Source organism: Urocampus carinirostris, chromosome 16 (genome assembly GCF_059441175.1).
Source record: "Urocampus carinirostris isolate Australia breed hairy pipefish chromosome 16, RoL_Ucar_1.0, whole genome shotgun sequence".
In the NCBI taxonomy this organism is placed as follows: Eukaryota; Metazoa; Chordata; class Actinopteri; order Syngnathiformes; family Syngnathidae; genus Urocampus; species Urocampus carinirostris.
The window spans coordinates 19,954,960-19,970,082 of record NC_142364.1 but is presented as its reverse complement, the minus strand read 5'-3'; the positions used below and the strand labels follow the sequence as shown (position 1 = coordinate 19,970,082).

General features: G+C 39.0%; 1 protein-coding gene across 4 annotated transcripts in view; it reads left to right on the top strand.

Annotated features, from left to right (window-relative positions):
* ptpn13 (protein tyrosine phosphatase non-receptor type 13) overlaps window positions 1-12,708 on the top strand; it is a 57,996-nt gene extending 45,288 nt beyond the window's left edge. For all 4 annotated transcript variants that reach the window (XM_088355873.1, XM_088355875.1, XM_088355874.1 and 1 more), the window contains 20 exons: window positions 301-515; window positions 599-697; window positions 1,934-2,403; window positions 2,556-2,667; window positions 2,937-3,092; window positions 3,491-3,662; window positions 3,737-3,947; window positions 4,017-4,099; window positions 5,296-5,357; window positions 5,423-5,578; window positions 5,651-5,816; window positions 6,806-6,990; window positions 7,078-7,133; window positions 7,221-7,297; window positions 7,392-7,540; window positions 7,613-7,703; window positions 9,128-9,465; window positions 10,946-11,161; window positions 11,246-11,308; window positions 12,179-12,708. In XM_088355873.1, the coding sequence (XP_088211999.1) occupies window positions 301-515; window positions 599-697; window positions 1,934-2,403; window positions 2,556-2,667; window positions 2,937-3,092; window positions 3,491-3,662; window positions 3,737-3,947; window positions 4,017-4,099; window positions 5,296-5,357; window positions 5,423-5,578; window positions 5,651-5,816; window positions 6,806-6,990; window positions 7,078-7,133; window positions 7,221-7,297; window positions 7,392-7,540; window positions 7,613-7,703; window positions 9,128-9,465; window positions 10,946-11,161; window positions 11,246-11,308; window positions 12,179-12,256 (3,155 nt within the window). In that variant the 3' untranslated portion in view covers window positions 12,257-12,708. The remainder of the gene's footprint in view (window positions 1-300; window positions 516-598; window positions 698-1,933; window positions 2,404-2,555; window positions 2,668-2,936; window positions 3,093-3,490; window positions 3,663-3,736; window positions 3,948-4,016; window positions 4,100-5,295; window positions 5,358-5,422; window positions 5,579-5,650; window positions 5,817-6,805; window positions 6,991-7,077; window positions 7,134-7,220; window positions 7,298-7,391; window positions 7,541-7,612; window positions 7,704-9,127; window positions 9,466-10,945; window positions 11,162-11,245; window positions 11,309-12,178) is intronic.
* The last annotated feature ends 2,415 nt before the right edge of the window (window positions 12,709-15,123 follow it).

Genomic DNA, 15,123 nt, shown 5'->3' with positions numbered 1-15,123 from the left:
TTATGCACCACTTATTTTTATTTTATATTTGTGATTCTTTTTCTCAGTATTTAATTTTTTCAAATATATTTTATGGTCGGCATTTCACCGTTAAGAATGTTGTTTTTTTTTTTGTTTTGTTTTTCCGTATTTGTTTTTATAGACGTAATTCAAGATTGTCCACCACCGCAGGACTTCTTTAAATCGCATCCACGTTTTTGTTTCTTTTGTGTACTTTACAAGTTAATATTCACCACAGTGACACTGTTCTCCATATCTATTGATGAGTAACTCAATTTTTGTTGAAATATTGTTTTCTAGATAATGTATTTGAGGTGCTTCTGGTGAAGAATGCATCAGGCCTGGGCTTCAGTTTCAGTAGGGAAGAGTACATCCCAAACGAGGCTCCACCATCCAGTATGGTGCGCGTGAAGAAGCTGTTTCCTGGACAGCCGGCTTCCGAGAGCGGGCGCATAAACGTGGGCGATGTCATCATGCGCGTCAATCAGATTCCACTCAAAGGACTTTCTCAGCACGTATGACCATTTTTCCTCAATCATGGTTTGTTCGACAAAAGTAAAATCATGGTGTTATAGTTGTAGGTGTGTTTTGTGTTTAGGAGGTAATATCAGCCTTACGGGGAACAGGCCAGGAAGTGACGTTGCGCCTCTGCAGGCCAGAACGGGGCATCCTCCCAGAGATGGACACTTCTATTTTGGTGAGAGTTATTTGTATTATATTGTGGATGGGTTTGAGGTAGTAGCTACTTGAGTGGTTTTCCCCCCAAAAAACTACAAGGCTGTTTAGCAACTTCCTTATTAGTTGTTCTAACAACGCCAGTAAAAATCACAGTATCTATGGCTTTAACAAACTCCGTGTTGCATATACACACGTATAAGGATCGTAAAAATCAATCAGAATTTATTTTTCCAAATTTCTTGAATGCTCGTTTTCCCTGCAGAGACATTTGGCAGTGGATTAATTTTTCCGACAGTTTGAATATGATGAGTAGTTTGAATGCCTTTTCCTTCTTAATTAAAGCTTGTTGTTACGCTGCATGTTCTGTTTTTCCCTCTCTGATTAAGCTTGTTTATTAAACTGTTCATGAAGCAGAAATACACATTTTTCCAAAATATAAAGAAGTACAGAACTAGTTGTTGTTAATATTATTATTTAATATTTATGTATGTCAAGTTAATGCAATCTATCTAGAACAGTGGTCTGATTTCAGGACCCACCATTTCACCCAAATTACAAGATGTGTCCTACATCAAAGAAAACTGTTTCACTTCTCAAATGTATTAAGAATAGAATAGAAGAAGGGATTGTGCAGTATTAACCAGAGGGATATTAGATTATATTCACTATTTTAAAAAATAAAACTGGCCAGCAAAGCCAAAATGAGGTAATAATATTCTCTTCAATAGTCAAGTTGCAGCATTTTTAATCAAATCCAAAGTACTTCACACCAGTGGCTTTGTATTCAAGATAATAAAATTCATATCTTGTATATAGTCTTAGCCCTATCGACATTTGGCCATGCACCACATGTGTAAACAAACTGAATCGGTCTTTTTTGGTTGTGTGAAATAGTTGGTGTCAATTTGGATTTACAGGAAATTATTGCCATCTACTCTTAAGAAGTTTTTTTTTTCTTTTATTACCATCATTTTCCGAGACACAGGCCTCTGACCCCTATTGGTCCAGACCCACCAGTTGAGAAAAACTGATCTATAATGTAACAATTTTTTTTCTTCATCCAAATTTGCGATTACACAAAAAAATAAAATAAAAAGTAAATCATTGTACTGTAAGGGACAGTGCTCTCTTTCCTTCATGCCATATACTAGGAGGAAAAAAGCAATTTGCCTGAATTGGAAATGGATTGATAATTAAACTATGATATTATCATCAAATGCCTAAATGTATTTAAACCCGTGTGGTTTCTTTTCAGACACCCAACGCATCACCCCGTAAAGAGCTGCACACCCCAGCCAAGCCCAACCTCATAAGGACCAAATCTTGCCGTTCGCAAGATGACAGTAGGAGTCAGACTAGTGTGGAAGAAGTCCTCGAGAGACTGCAAAGCAAGTCCAGTGACAGCACCGAAGACGTCCAGGGGACGGTGCGTTTTAAGTCCTCTGGCAGTGTTGAGGAAATCCTGGACAGGCTGCAGCTCAAGAGCCCCGGGCGCCACAACAGCTACAGCGACAGCACGGACGGCGACGAGGAGGTGGAACAGGCTTTCAGCCCTGATGCCCAGGAACAATCTGGACAGACGTGGGATCGCAGCATCTACCAGACGCCGAGCGGCAACAGCCTAGGATTCGAATCTTTTAGCAACAGCAAAAACCTGGACGACAGCGTCCAATCGGCTTTCTTCTCGCCAAAAACGGCAATGGCCAGACTGGAACAAAGCAAGAGGTAAGTTCTTTGATAACACTAATACCGGGCTTCCTTTTTAAACACGGTTCCCCATCCAATAAAATGTTTTATCTGTCCATTTGAGGCGTATTCTCCAGAATTGTTTTGTCAATTTGAAAAATGTCATACTTAAAAACCTGTTGTTTGGACAGGAATCATGAGTCCTATCAACAAGCTCCAAGTCCAGATCCCCTTCCACCCCCTCTGCCCCTGCCTTTAAACATGTCTATCCCCGCAAATGGTACGCAGATGGGTGAAATCCCGGTAAGAGGCAAATATTACCAAATTTTCTCTATAGTACAGGATATGCTCACATACACAATTAATATTTGTTATAAGTACATTTTAAAAGTGTATTTTTTACAATAGTCCTTTTTAAAATTGTATAAAAATGAATGTATCGCTTACCTGGTTATAAAAATGATTAACTGTATGAAAATAAAAGGGGGCATCTGGATACTGCCACTTAACGACACTATACACATTTTTGACGTATTGTTTTGAGATTTCATCTGTTGGTTCTGCTTTGACAGGAAGTGGAGCTTAAAGTCTCTCTGATGAAGTCTGAAAAGGGCAGCCTCGGCTTTACGCTCACCAAAGGCCCAGATCATGGCTGTTACATCCACGACATTGTCCAAGATCCCGCAAAAAGTGATGGACGGCTCAGGCCTGGTGACAGAATGATAAAGGTAAAGTTGTATGTTGACTTTTATTCAGTTACTTGAATTAATGAATCTGTCTTGTCTAGTTAAAATAAAATATTTGCCTATGGCAAAAATATGTTGTTTTACTATAGTCTTTGTGAACTGCTACAAAATGTTGGCAAATAATGGTGGACTAAGGAAATGCACATCTGTACTTTTTAGTTTTAGAACAACCTTTTTAAAATTATGTACACATTGTGATGTATGTACATGTATGCATGATCAATATGCATTTGATACTGCCTTCCTGTGATAAAATCACTTTTGCAGGAGAAGCACAATGTTCATCCAATGGAGATAAGAAATATTGCAAAACTGTCTAGTGATTTGCTGTCTTACTTTAAACGGAAGCCAGTTGTATAATTTAGTTTTTTTATTCAAAGGTGAACCAGACAGATGTAAGCCACATGGGCCACACCGAAGTGGTGGAACTCGTGCGTTCAGAACCTCGGCTGGTAGAGTTGGTGGTGGGTAGGGAGCTGGATGGTCCAAGACCTTACATTGATGCCCATCTCCTACCTGACATCAGCTTTAGAGACACAGTGAAACCACTTGGTAAGAAGATCTACGGTGTAAATGCAGCCTGAAAAAAAAAAATCAAAGAAATAATTTGTTTTTCCTCCCCACAGGTCTAGTGCTGGACGGTGGTCGAGATAGTCCGTATGGGCTTGTGTTTGTTAAAGACATTCTTCCAGGATCAGCAGCTTTTGATGAAGGCACACTGAGACCCTTAGACCTCATCCATTACATTAATGGCGCACCCACTCAGGAACTCACCCTCAGCGAGAACATCAGGCTTTTGGAACTTGCCTGCGGTGACCTTACTCTTAAAGCCACAAGGTAGCCCAATATATCCACTAAAGAATACAATCTACTTCTGATTTTTACTTTTTTTTCTCTCACTCATAGGGATGGCAAGCCTGTATACACTGTAAAAAAAGGGTCTTCTCTGAATAGCAACATCAGCTCAAATATATCATCTGGCATCAATGGTATGTGCCAAACTTTGTGAAAATGTTACAAAAAAATGGGAAAATGTACAACAAATGAATACAACCAGATTAAATAACACTAGCACAAAGGGACACGCGTACAAATATGCACCTGAATTTAAATATATTGGTGTCGTCATATCGGAAGAGTGGTCTGAACTAGGAATCATGGCCAAGATAGCTTGAACCACAGCCACGCTTGCCGACATAAACCCATCTGGAGAGGCAGGTACATTGTAGTAAAATCAAAGATCAAGAGCTGGTTACTTCCATCTTGCTCTATGCTTGCAAGACATGGTCTTTTGCACCAAAGCCGGAAAAGAATCCAGGCCATGAAGATGCGATGCTACAGGAAATTTTTAGACATCAGCTACACATGGCAAACGTAAAAGTGCGCAAACCTATCAGAGGGCACACGGGACCCTAAGAAGAACAGACAAAACTGCAGTGGTATGGCCATGTCGCAAGATGTTTAGGTTTAGCCAATATCATACTTCAGGGCACAGTCCAAGGGGCAGAAGGAGAGGAACACAGAAAAAAACCCGGGACGACAACAAAAAAGAAGCGACTGTTGCCAACTTTGCCAAACCCAACCTCGGGCCAGGAACCGTCGGCAATGGAGAGAGCTCTCCAGAGTTGCGTCTTTAGTGGTGCCCTGACGACTTAAACAGTTAAGAGATACTTAAACCAAACGTGAACTGTGATTCAAATAAGACCATTACAAGCTACCGTGTGAATAATGTTAGAAATTGAGGATTATATCACAATACTAGCACCAGACAGCAAATAAAAAACTAGGGTGATAAAAACAAAAGGTGCAATAGATATAGGTTAGCCAGTAATCAGCAGTGTAAATTTTGCCAATGCATTTTTAATTAGCTGATTAGTAGTTAGTAAGCAGGCAATGCCACGATTAAGCAATGACGAGCTAGTCACCAACTACTGGTAGCATTAGTAAAATGTCTTTGTGATAACTTGCGGAGCTCTGAGCTTACAATAAGTTATCAACCTTTTTTAGCTGAAGTAGTCCTTGGGTAACTTCTTGTTAGTGGCTAACTTAAGAAAACTGCTGCCTCAGCAACTCTGGTCATTTCACTCAGTAGTGTTTTTGTGTGACATTTGACCTTAACTGTCAGTATTTTTTGTGTACGTGTATGAAATAAAAGTCAAATTTCCAGTGTTTTCTTTCCTTCAAGGTTTCCTCACTGATGAAGATCCATTGGAGACAGATTTTTTTACAGCACTATCTTCTTTGGAGGTAGGCTCAACCCTTATGTTTTTTTGTCCGTGATGTACAATTTGTGATTATATTTAAACATATAGGAGGAAATGATCAAACTGGAGCTGGACAAACCGGTGTCCGGAGGTCTTGGTTTCTCTGTGATTGGTGGCGAGAGTGGCATCTTCGTCAAGTCCATCACAGCAGGCGGCGTCGCCGAGGCTTCTGGCAGGTTGCAAGTGGGCGACAGGTTGCTGAAAGTGAGCCTTGGAACATCACTTTGGATATCACAAAATACATATGCCTTTGTTTAACTTTGTTTGGGCTTGCAGGTAAACGAGGAGCTGATGACGGGCGTATCACACACCAAAGCTGTCACCACCATACGCAAGGCTAAAGGTTTGGTGCGGCTGTTGGTTTCCAGGCCACCTGATCAAAACCCCAACACTTACCTGGCCTACCTGCCCATCAACACGGATAAGTGCAATGGAAATGCAGGTACCAGTGTTACTAATTTATTTGAATTTATTTCCCAAATTCCCCCAAAATATATGTTTCCACATTTGAAAAATCTCATCATTTGTATTTTTTTTTTCTTAGTTTTTCATTTTGTTTCAGAGACTGTTTTGTTCTATAGTTGAGTTTTTTTCAATCAATGTGCCGGCCCACATTAGTGTGCCGTAAGACCTTCTCGGTGTTCTGCATTAAGCTGTTTTTATTTTTTATTTTTTGCAATAATGCATTCCATTGTTCAGTATATTTGCTTTCTTCCAGTGACTAACATTCATCCATATCAGTAGATGGCAGCAGATTCCTTGATTGACCTTTTTTATTTATATTTGAATATCTGCTTGTGAAATAGTACAGGGAATTATATTCAATAGAGTATTTTGTTTGATAAAGCTGTTCAGGATGTCAATACAAAAAAAAATGGAATAGATCAAAGTTATAATATTGCAAAGTATTAATATTTTATGTTTTACTTAAAGGAGAAGAGAAAAGATGATTTTTTTTTGTTCTACTTAACAAATGTGTTTCAGATTTTGTCAGTTTTTGCACAATATAATATTATTTTGTTATTTTTCTACAAAAACAAGACCAAAAAATGGTAAACGTTGAAAAACAAGTCAAAAATATAGTAAAATATGAAAGTAAAGCAAAATTGTTAACCAAAATGAATAACCTGTATTACCTCCACAGTCACGAGGACAACAAATAATAAAAACAACTTTATGCGGTCAATTTTCACACCATAAATTGATAAATTAATTATAAACAGCCATGGCCCTGTTTAGGATAATCAGTGCAGAAAATGGTTTGATAGATGATGGATAAATAAACAATATAAACAACTGAAACTGGGGTCGGGAATTGATTTTTAAACATTTCAAGGAACAGTGTACCTTCAGATTTTTTAAATAGAAAATTGGGCTTTGGCTCAAAAAAGGTTAAAAAACAAAGTTATAGTCAAGCAATGTTGTTTTCAGATGTCAGTCAGGACAGCGGGGTGAAGACCAAGTCTAGTCCCCACAAGTCTGCCAAATCTGGCTGTCCACCATTACCACCAACCGACTACGAAGAAGGTATTCCCCATCCCAAGAGGGAGCACAGTGGCGAACTCTCCGAGGACACCGACTACGACGGCTCTTCCTTACCTGATGACTCTCCTGAGGTCCTCTTCAAAGCCCTGAATCAAAATAAGAGAAAAATGTTTTAAAATTGAACGAAATATCTAATTGGTATTCTTTTTATTCTGTAGAGTTCAGGTAAAGTCGAATGGCCAGAGGAGAGCGTAGACGCTCCCGGCAATGAAAAGTAAGATTTGGCCTTTGGAAAGTGGGCGCAGCCACGGATTTTAGCCTTTTTTTTTCTTAACATTGTCTTTTAATTCTGAATGGGAAGTTATCTCCAAATGAGCGCTGGCCAGCCAGGGGACGATGACATTATCACGTGGGAAAGTGATGAATTGCCAGAGTCCTGTAAGTTATATAATAAAATGATACCGATGCTCAAGATTTTTGTTTTCCTGCGTTCTAATCTGAACAAATTTTTCATTTATATACATACCTGCAGCTCGTCCGATCATCACCAAGGAGGAACTGACCTCATTGCCACTTGTGGAGGTAGTCCCCGACGGCCAGTACACGGGTCTCAAACTCAACGGAGTTGTACGCATGATGAAAGGGCTTTTGGACCAAAATGTCCCCCAGCAGGAATTTGATGTAAGACCCTCTTAAAAACGTTATTTGGTTGGCATATGAGGCTCCTATCCTCATTCAGATGACTTTTTGTAGAATCTTCAAACTCTTCAACCACTGGATGACTGCTTGATTGGCCAGACGAAGGAGAACAAGAGGAAGAACCGCTATAAAAATATTGTTCCTTGTGAGTTCAAATGCAAGATTGTGTCAAAATTGTGTTTGTGGTTAACAAGTTGTATTAATGTAATTGTTTGTTTTTTTAGGGCTGTTCATTTTGTTTAAAATGATGCAGAAAGTCAAGACATCTTGTCTTGACTTTCTGCATCATTTCAAACAAAATTAAAATAGGTGTTCATAAACATCGGTATTTTGAGAGGCATTAAACCAAACTATCCAATCTGGGTTACAAAGAATGTTAAGATAATTTTGCAAAATTTGAGCGAGCCAATTTGGTTGAAGATAAAAAACCAAAATTATGTATGAATTTGATCAATATGGCTTTTTGGTACTGTGACTAAAACTAGCTTGATGAGACCCATAGCCTTTTTTTATGTAATCTACAGCTCTATTGACCTGGTGGGTAGGATTCGGTGCTTTTACTGTCGCTTTCAGGGTTCAAATTGTGGTCTGCGATAAACATTATCTGATTAATTATTGATCAAATAGCATAACACAATATACACTTTAGAACAGTGTTCAGGAACCTATGGCTCTTAATGAGCACATATGACTCGGAGATAAAATGCTGCTTGAGCAAATTCCTTATGAGGCTTTCCAATTTTGATAAGCGCAATGTAGAGTTTGATACTTATAATTACTACGCATCTCAATTAACCCAATAGTTTTGGTGCAGCATATAAAGTGCACAGTCTCAACGACAGTTTACAGTCATGGTGTCACACTGTCAGACCCAGTTTTGGCTGCACGTCGTTAAGGAATCCATTATATGAAAGCGTGCATATTCACTGTTGAGCCAATGTAGGATAAAAACCCACGGAACAAACTGTAAACACCAAAACGCCAGCTTAGCACAAAGAACAATTTGATTGGGTGAGCAGTAGGGGTGGGCGGATCTCTGCACACAAAGCACGCTCCCCTCTCTTACACGCGCCCACTGCGCTGAATGGAAATTAGTCTGTGAACTCTTCGTTTGCTGTTTTTTTGGGGGGGGGACATTTTTACAAAATGATTTTAATTGCACCTTTTTTTTAAACCATTATCTATGGAAAAAAGGTCAAAATGAGCTTCAACCATCTGATGGTAAACGTGGGAGGGAGACAAGTTTAAAGTGGTATATTTGTTGATATGGAACACAGTCTCTGGCATTATTATTATTATTATTTAATAGGTTTTAGCAAATGCTATTATATCACACAGTAAAATAAAATGCACTGAAAAATTAGCTTTCGTCTGGGGAGCAGGTTTGGTGGTTTCGCTGAATTTTGTCTTTATATAGTATGGCTCTCTCAAGAAATAGATCTAAATATGTTGCTTTCAAAAAAATTCCCGACTCCTGTTTTAGAGGGAGAATTAAGATAACGAACAAAAAAAACATATTTTTTTAATGAAAGAGACTATTTGCTTGTTTTTTCTTGTTTTTTTTTGCAGTCGACACCACACGAGTGGTCCTCAGCACAAATGGCGGGTACATCAACGCCAACCACATCAAGATGCGGGTGAAGGACGAGGAGTTTGCCTACATCGCCTGCCAAGGCCCTCTGCCTACCACAATGGGCGACTTCTGGCAGATGGTGTGGGAGCAGAAATCCAACGTGGTCGCCATGATGACGCAGGAGATCGAAGGAGGCAAAGTCAAGTGCCAACGCTACTGGCCCGACTCACCAGGCACCACAGAGATGGTGGACGATCGCCTGCAGGTCAAGCTGATCAAGGACCAATACCTGGACCACTTTGTCATTCGACTCTTGGAGGTCAAAGATGTGACGGTAAGAAAGCGAAATTCGCAAGGTTCAAAGAAGTGCTACCGGCTAATGCAATGTTTACCAAACTTTTTGGAGCTAATACACACTTTTTATAAACAAATCTTGACGTCCTTTGAAATGTTTATAGGTGGTGTCCACAACTTAAAAAAACTTTTCTTCTTTATGCCACCATCTCCTGGCTTAAAAGTCATGATCGCAGTAGCCTCAGTCAGCTCATTTCTCAAGTTCTAATAAACTCTTGTTTTTTCTTCTTTTGGGGGGCTTAGGTTTGGACTGTATTTGAAACGGGCCTCTTCTTACTTTTACCATTTTCAGGCTGCACTAATTTTAAAAAAAAGCTCAACCCTGTCCCTTCCCCTTTCCTATTTCCTACTCAGTTGGTCATGGTTAACTCCTACTTAATAGAGATAATATTCTACTTTTTAAAGACACCTGAAACGACGCCCCCCATCTTTAGCCCCTTTCGTTCTGACGACCCGCCGGCGGGTCGCTGGACCTTTGATAAACAAATGGGTTTCTGTACAATGTTACCAGTCATTAAAATATGTCATGCCACATATCATTTGAAAAGTTAAACTCTTGGGATTCAAGATATACTCATTGGCGAAATATCACTATCAGTCTAAAACAAGATACCCAAAAACTATAAGGCTGGCGTAACTCACCATTACGTCCCCAGGCTATCATCAACCTATTTGAATGTCTGCAAAAATGGCTTTGTGACATTAAGTCTAAAATATTATTACAAAACACACGATAATGCTGACAGATAAACAGGATTCTGCCTAAAACATTTCTGCTTCCTCGGACATTGCTTCTTAAAATTCGTTCATTTCATTTCAAAACTTCCCTTTGAAAATAAACAGACTCGCTAAATTATTCCCAATATGGTAGTTAGCCCTCTTTAGATTCACACCTTTCTCGGCCAATAGTACACAGCCCACATTAACCTATATGGGCCTGTTTGATAAAACAGATAAAACCTCCAATAGGTCAGAATATTTTCAGCCGATAGTAACCAAATAGAATGATGATTGACACATTGGTTGACCAATGAAATTTCCAACATTATTTCATGAGATATAACCGGGGGTGTATTCAAAACGGAGCCAAAAATAACGTGTACAAGGCAAGCCGCGATTCATTTTTATGCGAAAGTGTGAACGATCATTGATTTCAATTCTAGAAAGAAGAATTAATCCTAATTCTTGGAAAGAGGAGTCAAACACTTTCAAATCTTTCACAATTTCTTAAAACCTGGCCAAACTAAAATACACATGTGCAATCGTTTTAGTGTAGTAAAGTGGTCATCCTCACATGGCCACTTTTGGAAATGCTTAAACAACCTACCCTTACAAAAATGTGTAAAATAGAATGTTTAGTTTTTCAGGGGGCAAATAGTTATTCGAAGCACTGAATAGTTCCTTGACAAGGTCTCACGGCATACCGGTTGAAAAACACTGTCTTAATGAAAATTGTCCAGACGGCGGAAACGCAGCTGGTGACGCATCTCAACTACACGGGCTGGCCCGACCACGGGACACCATCGCAGCCCGAGCAGCTGCTTACCTTCATCTCTTACATGAGGCACGTGCACCGATCGGGCCCCATCATCACACACTGCAGTGCAGGCATCGGGCGCTCCGGGACGCTCATTTGCATCGACGTTGTCCTCGGTCTCATCAGCAAAGATGCAGATGTGAGTAGAAAGTTTCGGGGCAGACATGCACGATTTAGGTTACTTTTTACAACCATGTTGATGCTGGTGTTTTTCCCTCCTCAGTTTGATATTTCTGATGTGGTACGGAACATGAGACTTCAACGAAAGGGAATGGTCCAGACGGAGGTAGTTTCTTTAACGCATTAGTTTTTTTTCTTGGCTTATTAGATATTTACATGCCCCCTAAACACACAAAAAATGGGTAAAAAGAGGAACTTACCACTACTTTGGAACAATTACATCCCATTTTCTGTGCCGGTCTGTATGAAAAATGTCAATTATTAGCAGTTTTCTAAATAAAATGTTTGGGTTATTCTTCCAACATAATCCTAATTTGGTTTGTAGGGTTTAAACACAAAAGCTATCAACTGCCATGAAAAAGGTGTATATGAACCCTTATCGAAGTTCAGTTCTTGAATAAAATGTTCAAATATTTTGGCTTTTAGGAAGGACTTTGTTTTTGAATTGCTGGTTTTTACAAAATTTCATAATTTGGGGAGATTTCATCCAATTCCATTTTAGAGCTTCATTATGACAATAAAAATAAGACGGACCTCTTTATTATTTTAATTTTTGTTTTGTTTTTTTACTTGAATAACTTTTGAAGAGTTTTGACAATAGGTTTGGGGTAATAAACACCACAATTTGGGGAGGGGTTGAATAGGAAGCAACCATTTTTTGCAGACATCTCTTGCAGGACATCCTCCTCCTTTTTAACTGGATTGGTTAATTACCAGCAATTTAGTTATTATATAATGACTCTGCCCCTCGGCCCTACTGAGGATAATCGGTGCAGATAATGGACGGATGGATGGATAATGACTCTGTTATGGGAAGGGTTCTTTAGGGAATTTGACCCAAACATTGGGATTTTTTTATTTATAATTTATTTTCGGGGGACATTTTTTTTCTTTTAGACAAAATGTACCTGTTTAAGTACAGACCTTGTGCAAAACAACTCATAGCCACTTGTTGCATTTTCTGTCTCGTTTTCAGGACCAGTACATCTTCTGTTACAGGGTTATCCACTACGTCCTGGAATGCCTTCAAGATGAAAAGAACATATCAGGATAGTCTGCCGACACCAGCAATAAAAGGCCAAATATAATCTAAATATATATTTTAGAAAGTGTAAATATTAATTCCACCCTACCGCGAGTGTCCATTCTTTTTGAGGATATGTATATTTTTATTGTACGTTTGCATCGTTTTTGGTTCTCTTCCTTTCGGCTGCTACCCCTCCCCTTCTTAAGCGACAATGAGAACTGCTGATTGTATTTCTTATATCGACCTATAAGAGAACACTTAGTATTTTATTTTCCAGATAAAATGATTAAACGCACGGACCAATGACATCATATTGTATGTGGAACAAAATTGCGAGAATTTTAAATTCAATTTGTTTGTCGATGCTGGAGCTCACCTTGACAGAATACTATGTCAGTATTTGCTTCGATCGCTGCCTGAAAGTAAATGATAGACGTGTACATATTCATCTGCTGAAAATTAAACTGGATACGTTTTAATTGTTCTGAGTATTTTCTGTGTTTTGGTCCATTACAACTACAGTGGAACCTCGGTTCTCGACCATAATCCGTTCCGGAACCCTGTTCGAAAACCGATTTGTTCAATCACCAAAATCATTTTTCCCATTAAAAATAATGTAAATCGTTTTAATCCGTTCCAACACCCTGAATGTTTACCACGAATGTTTAACGTAAACATGAAGCTAATCGTACGTTCGCGTTATCGTAATCTTATGAACGTGAACGTGTAAAAATAAAAAAATCAGGTCGTTTACAAGTCATTTAGCACCACAAGTGGCTTGCGCTTTATTGGAAAGGGGGCTCCGTTTCAACACCCGGAATGTTTACCTCGAATCATAAAGCTAACCCAGGCTAATCGTACGTTCGCGTTATCGTAATCTTCCGTACGAAAGATTACTCTGACGCGAACGTGTAAAAAAAAAAAAATGAAGAAAATAATTATGAATAGGATTTCTTACCTTTGTGGTGGTCAGCAGAAGGCGCATGCCGTATTCCCCCTAGCAAGATCGGAAACTCGCACACCTCTTTCATATTTAGCTATTATGTCTTTCTTAAAGGCAACAGTTGTACGAACAACTTTTTGTTTTTCACCTGTCCTGCTTGCACCGACCTTCTTTGGAGGCATAGTTAGGGGCTAAAACACTCCGTTCACCGATATTAAAAGCGAAAGCAAGAAGAGGCAAGTGCGCACGTGATAACAGTTGGTCACGAGGGGTGGGGGCGATCTTCACGATCTACACCCGTACGCCGCTCAGCATCGCACTCTAGCGTACGCACTCACGCATTATCGGCGTTCGAACTCCGAATTTTTAACCGAACAGCAAAGCAAGAATTTCTCGAAATTTTTGGTCGAACACCGATTTGTTAGAACAGAGAGGCGTTCGAAAACCGAGGTTCCACTGTACTATACATTTTCATACAGTCCTGGTATATTTTGTCACACTTTTCTTTGTTTTCAGATCTTGGCAGGGCAGGCATGATAATATTGGACCAGGCTAAACTCAGAAATGGAAAAAGAAAAGAAAAGGTAGTTTTTATGTGGTATGTACCGAGTGACGACATAATAGCTAAATACTTGTTAAAACACAACAAGGCACATTCTGTTTTTGAAATCTCTGAAAACGCTTGACTTTGAATTAGTTTTGAGTGCGCGGCTTGTAAATGCTTGAAATTGTTGCTGTGTTTCCCGGCAGTCCGGCTCAATAGACCACGCAATAATTGAAGTAAACTAAATCATGTTTGCTCAGAGGAGACGCCGTTCCATCCTACGCTGGTGGTTTCGCTTTGCCATTGCATTTCTCCTTCCCTCCCTCGTGATTAATGACACTTGGCATCAGTTTGTATGATATTATCATACCCGCTACTCGTCTCGCCCAATAGAACAGGTGAAGAGACCAAAATGCTGTGTACTGGAGACGTTTGATATTTGGCTTTGAAAGTGCGTTAAAAGTGCTTAAATTTGGACAACAAAAAGGTGTACAAAGCCTGAAACTTAGGAAAGCAACACTAATCCCATTTAACATAATGATAAAACTGAAAACTTCTCTGCTGCATTAGGACAGTTAAAGGGACTTTTTATTAATGTAAAAAATATATATATTTTGAATAAGCAAAAATAAATGAACTATCATAAAAGTGGATTATAGTATAAGGCACATGGAATTAAAACTACAGTAAGAACTAGGGTTACATAAAAACCGAATAAATACATTTGAATTAAAATATATTAAAACGTAAATTAACATTATGACACCCGTTTTCGCGACTAAAATTAATTCATTCATTTATGAATGGTTACTCTCCTGTCCTCACTTTATTTGTATAGCGCTTAATCATAAGGAGTCTCAAAGGGCTGCACAGATTATTGCAAACTATTACACCATCCCATGATCTAAAACCTACATGAGGGCAAGGAAAAACTCAAAAGTCTCAACATGAGCAAAATGAAGAAACCTTGAGAAGGGAGCGCTAATGAGCTAATCCCCCTTCCAGGATGACCAGGCTGCAACGGATATTGCAATAACAAATATGTAAGACCACTCTGTGTCTCAAAGGCAGAACAGTGACCTCACACTGGCACAAACGATGGATAAACAAATATCTATTTGATTAAACATACACAATTTACAAAAAAAGTCCTATTTTCCGGGCGCTGTCAATTTTTTAAGAGCTTTTCATCAAATAAGGACAAAAAAAATCCTAATGTTGCATTTTGGTTATTATGAAAAACCCATTCATCATTGGTTGGAATGAAGCAAGCATGATCACACATGTTAACCACTCGAAGAACACTTTGTTTCTCAAAGGCAGAACAGTTACTCTATTGAGTATCATTTAATTATAACTGTGCATTTCCAATTTCACCCACCATATTTTCCAGTATATAAGGCGCAC